An 8,105-nucleotide genomic window follows, 5' to 3' on the forward strand; every position below is an offset into this window, starting at 1 on the left:
ACGCCCCAGACCAAGACTCGTGGCCATGGGAACGCAGGGACAGAGGCGCGTTAGCAGGTGCGTCCCGTCGTCAGGTACCCCCCGCCCTCTCCCTGGCGGCGCCCCTCGGTGCTGCCTGCACCCCGCTCTCTGGCCCGGAGCTTCCGGAGGGAGCGGGTGAGGCGGGTCGCTGGGGACAAGCGCAGGCGCCTCGCCTGGCCAGGCGAGCTCCCGGGCTGCACCCCCGCCGACATGGTACCCGACGCCCTTTCTCGAGGTCTGGGCCTGGCCCGCGGGACCCCAAGCTGCTGAGCGTTGCCGTGGAGGGGGCGGGAGCCGGAGCGGCCCCAGCACCAGCTCGGTGGTCCTCCTGGGCCAGCTGAGGCAGAGCTGGTCAGTAGCTCGGCCCAAAATAGCCTTTAGAGAAGTGGCTCCTCAGGGCCTCCCTGGTGGCTCAACGGAGCGCCACATCACAAAGCTCTCTGAAGCCCCTGCAGCGCGAGTTCGATCCCCGGCCGGGAGCGACCCCCAGGGCGCGGCAGACCCCTCCTGACCCGCCCGCTGCTCCCCTCAGCAGTGTGCTTCATCTGTCTGCCTGTTCTGCTCCCCGCTCTGTCTCTGGGAACCTTCTCACCTCACACCTCTGGCCTGTACCCCAGCTCTGTAAGCATAAATAAATTAAAAAAAAAAAAGTGGCTTCTCGAATCTTCATGGAGCGAGAAAAATGAACTACTGAGTCTTGGCTTTTCATTCCCAGAGAGACGCCATCTGCGCCATCGTGCAACGGTGAAAAGCAGCCACACCTGCTGCTTCGGCAGCACCTCCGTACTGGGGTGACAGCCCCCCTCCTCCAGTCAGGTCGCTCCCCAACGTCCACAGCTTAGCACCCCAAAGCCCTTCATGACTCGGCTGCCCCCAGGCTCAAACAGCTCTGACCCAGCCAGCCCTGTGGCGGCCACCCAGGGGAGGCGGCCCAAGCCCGGATTTGCCACTTTCCTTTGCCTCTCGGGGACCCGGGTGTCAGGTGTGTGCCCCCCACAGGATCGGGCCCGGCAGGGGAGGAAGGAAAGCAGATGCCAACCCGGCTTCCAGGCGCCGAGGCTACCAGAGTCCTGCTCCCCTCTAGGAAGCCTAGCCCCCCTAAAAAGGCTGAAGTCCAGGGTGTCAGACCATTGACTGACCAGCCGTCTTGAGACAGGCTGTTGGTCAAATGCACCCCACTTCACTCAGCCTCCCACGGCTCCCCTGGCGGGTCAGCAACGGGCCCACTTCCTCCTCTGGGGAACGAGCGAGTCCTTGGAAGAGCGCCGTCACCTGTGAAGTCGGGAGGTGGGCGGCTTTAGACATGAGGCGGTGCCCACCCAGGGAGGGGTGCTGGCAGCCCGCCAGCGAGACTGGGCCACTGCCCACCTCACACCTGGGTGCACCAAGTCTCAAGCTCCGCAACCCGGGCTGTCACGGAAGCAGCTGGAAGCGGCTGGGGCCCAGCTGGTGGCACGGGGCAGGGGATGGGGACCTGGGCCCCCTCACGCCCCAGACCCAGGGAGAAGCCCCCCGCCCCGGGGAGAAGGCCACCGCCCCGGTTCTGCAGACGGAGGGAGGACAGAGGTGACGCGCAGGGCACGGTACAGCAGTTAACCCGTGGGGGCAAACACCAGTCTTGTCGCCGACCGGTGGCTCGCAGCAAACATACCCGCGTGTCGGCCACCTCAACGTAAAATGTGGTCAAGGCCCAACTACAAAGTTCAGACAGAAGCCAGAGTTCCAGCTTTACAAGCTGAAGAATCTGGGAGTCTAAAAAACCTCGTGTGTGTACACCAGCGAGGCCGCGCTAGTTTACAGCCAAATGGCTACGTGTGTGCATCTGCGGGGTGCGGCCTGGGGATGGGCCCACCCTGGGAGGGAGAGCCCCCCCCCCGGGAGGAAGAGCCCCCCAGTCTGCACGACAGAAAGCCCCCCGGTTAGGGTTAGGGCAGGGGCCGCCCCACTTCTGCTCAGAGAAATTTGCAGACATAGGAAACGCCAGAGCTCGCACAAGCCGAACTGCAGCGCCTGGATGTTTCAGCTCAAACCTAGGAGCACCCCGCTTAACTGGGGGCCCGGCCCGACCCCAGCTCCATCTCCAACAGGCACACCAGGCCGGGGAGGCTAGCCGCAGGCAGGCGCTCTGCAAACATGGCTTCCCGGCCTGAGGCAGGACACGAAGGGGGGGCTGGAGTCCGAGCCGCCAGCTGCTACATCTGCACGACCCGCCGACCACCCCCAGGCCCACCCGCAGGCCCGCCGGGCCACCAAACCCCTCGTGAGCCGGCCTTCGCCTGACTCGGACACCACGCAGGCACCAGCTGCGTCCTCCTGAATTAACCCATGCAGAATGACTGACCCAACTTGGCAGGCCCGTGCCGACCCCTGGGCATCGCAACTTTCCGGAGGCTCTGGAAGCTGCCCCCAAGTGTGCCCTCCCACCGGCAAGGTGCAGACACCCCACCTGGGGCAGGCACCCGCGGCCTCGGTGCCAGCTCCCCTGCCGTGCGACAGTGACAGGCTATTGCACACAAAAATGACCATTGTTTACAGATTGGTTTTTGTAGGCTTTTACTTCATAGAAAACCTGGGACCTTTACAATCACCCCACCCTCTTCTCAGGGTAGCGGAACCCACAGGCACAGGACCCGCCGCACCGCTGCAGGAGGGTGAACAAACACCGTGGCGTGCACCGGGGCTCGGGGCCAAAGCCGCAGACAGATGCGCACCCCCATGCTGCCGTCTTCCTGAGAGGGGGCCTGGGAAGACGTCAGGCTTGGCTCTCGGGGGTCAGGAGGCCCCAAGGCGTCCCCTCTACAGAGGAAGGCAGCGGGGCCACGACACGCAGGCCAGGCCTCCTCGGCCCAGCTACCTGCTGGACGCCAAGGCCCGCGGCCTCCTCGGGAGGGCCAGCCCGTCTGCCTGGGTCTCACGCCGGAAAAAGGCCTGATGGCCAGGGAGCCGCGGCCCCGGGCGGCTCCCGACACTTCCAAGTTCCTGGGCAAACCACACTGCAGAGATACAAGGAAAACCACCACTTTGGTTCCCAAGTTTTATTCAAGAACTCATACAAAAGATTCCAGGTAAACGAGCCTTAATCCTCATCTTCCTCCTCCTCTTCGTCCTGGTTAATCTGGAAGTAACGTAATTCGTAGCTCTCTTTGCTGTTAGCAACAACGCGCAGCCAGTCACGTAGATTGTTCTTCTTCAAATATTTTTTGGTGAGGTATTTCAAATACCTGCAAAGAAAGGACAGGACACCTGAGAGCTCCGAGCAGACGTGCGAACCAGGTACCCGCCACCCGCCCCTGCACCCCCCTCAGGGGACACACCGTGGTCGGAGGGGCGTCAGCGCGAGCTGGTGTCACCTACGCCGAGGCCAGCAGTGCAGCATCCGGACAGCGCCCGTCACACAGCCGGCTAGCTGGGCGCCCCGGGACATCCACCCTGGCTCCTGCCGCTGGCTCCAGGGGCCCCAAGCACCTCGGCGCACCCAGCCCCTGTGCGACCGCCTCTCGGGTTGGGGTGCCTGCCTTCCCATGGCAGCCGCTCCCGGACCCTGCGCCTCGCTGCGGCCGAGCTCCCACCGCTCCCCTGGCCCTGAGCACAGCAGCCCCAGCAACGTCCGTCCCCGAGCCGCGAAGCGGGACAGGACACCCACAGACCCCCGGGTGGGCAGGCTGACGCTTCCAGACGCCACCCCCACGGCGGCAGAGCCCCGAGACTTCCATCTCCTCGGGCCGCCCTCGCTCACGGTCCAGGAGGTGCACGGCCGAGGGCCCACAGCCAGCACCAGGCGCCGCAGCCTGCCCTGGGTGCGCCACCGCAGAGGGCGGCCTGGTCCACAGCCGCCACGGCAGCCCCGTGCCCCGCCCAGTCCACCCGAAAGGGGCCTCTGCTCAACTGCCCCCACGCGTCAGGGTGGGCGAAGGCCAGCGCGGGTGGCCATGGCAGACCCAGGACCAGGTCACCGCCTGAATGTGGGACACCTGGCAGTTTTCAAGAATATCTAACTATTGTCCTCAAAAAAGGAGTTTATGGGCACAGGCACCTGGCCTCGCCACTGGCTGCAGACCGTGGGGCCGAGGCAGGCCTGCAGCAGGCTTGCTGCCCGCCACACCTCCTCGCAGACCGCTGCTCGGCCAGGAGAGCAGAGCCTGCGGCCGGACGCGAGGTCACCGCGTGGCTGGTACCGCGAAAAGAAAGCAAAGGCTTCACCGCGGGGAGCTGTGCTGCCACGGCAAACGTCCCAGCGCCCGCTCAGCCTGGCGAAGCCTCGGGACCGCCCGCGCTGGCGAGGGCTACGCGGAGCCCGGCCGCTCCCTCAGCCTCACACCGCTTCGCAACGCGACGAGGCGCGCTCAGGCCCCAGAGGCAGCCGTCTGGGCGGGGACAGCCCGGGGGCGGGGGCACCCCACAGTGCGATCATTGCCAACCCTCGCCGCCGGGTGGGGGCCGCACCCCCACTGGCCCGAGCGTCCTGGCTTCAGCTCCATCAGGAGCAGGACCGAAACTACCAAGGGCGCAGGCGTCACTGCGTCTTCCCCGGCACTGTTCCGGAAGGTGAGAGGCCACCGCCCCCTGGCAGGTGAGGGCGACCCGAGCGCCCGCCGGGGGCCGCCGGCTCCCGCTGCCATACCTTTTGGAGAAAGGCACCTCGGAAGTCACGGTGATCTTGCTCTTGCTGCGCTCAATGGTCACGGCCCCGCCCCCGAGGTTCCCGGCCTTCCCGTTCACTTTGATGCGCTCCTGGAGAAACTGCTCCTGCGGGCGGCAGCAGGGTCAGCGGGGAGCGGGCTCCTGGGCCCGGGGCCCCCGACTGAGCAGAGGCTTCTCGGCCTCTTAAGAATGACAGCAGGGCCTCCCTGGCGGCGCCGGGGTCACAGCCGGCACCGTCAGCTGCTCACGGCCGCCGCGGCACGAGTCCATCCCCGCCAGGGAGGGACCCCCGGGGCGCAGCAGCCCTCTCCTGTCCCTGCTGCCCCCTCAGCAGTGGGTTTCAGTGCGTCTGCCTGCTCTGCTCCCTGCGGTCTCTGGGGAGTCTCTCAGCCCACACCTCTGGCCTGCGCCCGTTTAGGACGCATAAACCAATCTTTAAAGAAAGAAGCGACAGAAGGACACACCAGCTGTGCCCAGGCCAGCCGGTCCTCTGCGAGGCTGCAGGAGATGGACACGTGTGGCCAAGCCGCGCAGGCCTGGCCATCAGTGGCGAGCAGCTTCGAGCCAAGAACCAGGTGCGCCCTCAGGGCCAGCAGAGGTCTCCAACTCCAGCGTGGACCCTAAGCGGGGGACCCGACTGCCAGGGACAGAAGGGGCAGCGGCCCAGGAGCCTGGGCCTCGGCTACCCCTACAATGGCCACTCACCCTGTGGGCTCCCGGGCTTGCCGCCTGCTGCCGCCTGCTCTGGACACCCACCCACGTTTCATCAGCTGCCTGCGGGCGGGGGTCTCTGACCCATCTCAAACTCCTAGGTGACTCAAGTTTTCTACCCAAGGCGGCCTACGGAAGGGGTGGCTCTCAGGGAGAGGTGACAGGAACAGGGCCAGCAGAGCCTGGAAGACGTCACCCAGGTCAGGAGGGAGAGAGGCCGCAGGGAAGTGCAGCGAGGGCGGCCTGCAGGGCTGCCAGCGGCCCAGGCAGCCAGTGGCCGAGGTGCCCGCTCTGCGGGTGGGGAGTGGCCAGGACCAGGCCCCTCTTGTGAGCGCTGCTCTGTCAACATACTGCGCTGGCAACAGCTGACCTACTGGACAGTGCGGCGCAATGTCCGCCTGGGTTTCTGAGAAGTCGGAGCTCCCCAAGCCGGCCTCGAGAAGTGAACTGGAAAGACTGGCCGAGTCACACGGTGGCAACGAGCTTGTCTTTTCTAGACTAAGTAAAATAACAGCAAGGCGCTGGGGGTCAGGGCCAGAGAGGCACAGCCATTACTGGTCCGTTCCAAGCCCAAGCCCAAGCCCCGCAGACACCGCAGGCCTCGTGCCGAGTGGAAAGGGCACCGGCGGCCAGGCGGGGCTCGCCGCACAGGCCCGGCCCTGGGCTCGGCTCACACGGCAGAGGGGACGCTGCCGCCAGTGACACTCACCGGTCTCGTGGCAAGTGAGACACTTCTGAAAGTCAAGGACTCGGGGAGGCGCGAGCGGGCCGAGCGCGGCTGCTCCACCTGCCTCACGCGGGGCTCACAAGCGAAGGCCCGGCCGAGCTCTGCAGCGAGGACCAGACCCGCAGGGCCGCGAACAAGCCCAGGAACACCCGGAGGCTCGGCGGTTTTCTAAGGGCCTCGGTGCGCGGCCAGCGCGCGGCCCCGGGGACTTACGAAATTGGCAGCGTCCATGATTCCATCTTCTACAGGGTGGGTGCAGTCAAGGGTGAACTTCAGAACCTGCTTCTTTTTTTTGCCTCCCTTCGCCACAAGTTTTTTCTGGAAAGCACGCAGAGGGAGCGGGTGAGAGCACCGCCGGCCCAGCAGTCACCAGAACCCGAAGGCCCGGCACAGGCTGACCAGCCCGCCACGCCCCCTCGCGGGCACCGGTCAGCCCCGCGCCTGTGCCTGGCCAAGAGCAGAGGCGGCTGGCACCTAGCACCACCCTGCAAGCCTGAGGGAGGGGCCGCGCCCTCCGGCTCCCAGCAGCAAGGCCTGTCAGACACCACCGGGAGCGGAGCGGAGCGGGCGCTGGCCGTGCCTGCCTTAGTCTCCAGCCCAGGTCCCACACTACTCGCTTTCCTCGGGGTGATGGCACTCACACGCCCGTCTCCCTGCAACGACTTTACTCCAAAACCCTCCTTTCCTTCGCCTCCAGACAGGGCCGGACCCAGCCTTGCTCTTTGCCCTCAACCCTGAGTCACCCACCTTCCAGATGTGGCAAACCTGCACTCACATCCTCTCAGGGAGCAGGTGAAGCTAAAAGCCGGGTTGGGGCCTCCCTGGGGGCGCAGCGGGTTACAGCGCAGCACTGCAGGCTGCAGCGGCCGCTTCAGTGCGAGCTCGATCCCCGCCCCAGGGGTGACCCCAGGGCCCAGCAGACCACCCGACCACCCGCTGCTCCCCTCAGCAGTGTGCTTCGTCGATCTGCCTGTTCTGCTCCCTGCTGTCTCTGGGGAACCCTCTCACCACCTCATCTCTGGCCTGTACCCCAGTTCTGTAGTATAAATACGTCTTTAAAAAAGAAAAAAACACTGGGCTGTAATTACAAGACCATCACGATTTCTGCCCTTGACTGACATAACCTGTGGCTAAGACCCCTCCAACTGTTACAGGGCAGCCCCAGCGTGATGGGCCTGACGGCGCCTCACCCCCACCCGCGCTTGGAAGGGCCTCAGCAGACTGCGCCACAGGCGCACAGGAGGGTGCTCACGGGCCTCTTTGCACTGAGGGGAAAGAAGACCTGGCTCAGGCAGGGAGGGCGGCAGGCTGGTAACGCGCCACCGGTTCTGCTGAGCCGGGGCCCAGTGCCCCCTGAAAGCCCCGAGAAACCAAGGACACCCCCAGGCCCACCTGTGGGTACACCAGCTGCTGACCCACTCGCAGCCCCCGGCTCCTCCCTCGGGCGAGGGGTGTGGGCAGCCTGGACTTTTGGTCCTCTGTTGTCCTGCTCTCTCTGCCTCGGGGTGGGGTCCACAAAACCTATCTGTGGAGTGTTCAGGACGCCCTCTCCCCCAACAAAGCATCCACTTAAGCACACCATGCAGGAGGCCAGCTTTCATGCCCTCCAGAGGCCAACTTCGTGAAAAAGGGCTTGTCCAACCTACTTACCTGACTTTCCACTTTCCGGTGTGCAGAATCTAAGACGCCTACTTTTTCAAGAACGTGCCTTATGGCCCTTCCTTTACGTTAAAAAAAACCCTGAAACTTACATTACTGGGTCCGTTTGCAGACACTTCGCCACTACAAAAATCACAGTATTTCTATTCTCCGGAAAACACTTTCCTGGAAACCACCAAAAGGGCCCCGCAAACAGAACCGGGCAGGTAAAACACCTGCCCAGAGCTTTAACCGAAAGCATGCAGCTGCGCGGGCGCCCGCCAAGGCCCCCAAGAGCAGCAGCGCGACGGGGAGACTGGTCGTCCCCACACGACAGCTCTCGCCAGCCGCCCGGCGGGCAGCCTGC

At 65.0% G+C, this 8,105-nt stretch overlaps 1 protein-coding gene across 1 annotated transcript in view; it reads right to left on the minus strand.

Annotated features, from left to right (window-relative positions):
- Nucleotides 1-2,557: 2,557 nt before the first annotated feature.
- RPL22 (ribosomal protein L22) overlaps nucleotides 2,558-8,105 on the minus strand; it is a 6,365-nt gene continuing 817 nt past the window's right edge. The window contains exons 2-4 of the mRNA XM_004678483.2: nucleotides 6,314-6,418; nucleotides 4,643-4,767; nucleotides 2,558-3,242 (exon numbers count right to left, since the gene is read on the minus strand). Of these exons, the coding sequence (XP_004678540.1) occupies nucleotides 3,098-3,242; nucleotides 4,643-4,767; nucleotides 6,314-6,418 (375 nt within the window). The 3' untranslated portion in view covers nucleotides 2,558-3,097. The remainder of the gene's footprint in view (nucleotides 3,243-4,642; nucleotides 4,768-6,313; nucleotides 6,419-8,105) is intronic.

Source organism: Condylura cristata, unplaced genomic scaffold, assembly GCF_000260355.1.
Source record: "Condylura cristata isolate star-nosed mole 26May11 unplaced genomic scaffold, ConCri1.0 scaffold00008, whole genome shotgun sequence".
NCBI lineage: Eukaryota > Metazoa > Chordata > Mammalia > Eulipotyphla > Talpidae > Condylura > Condylura cristata.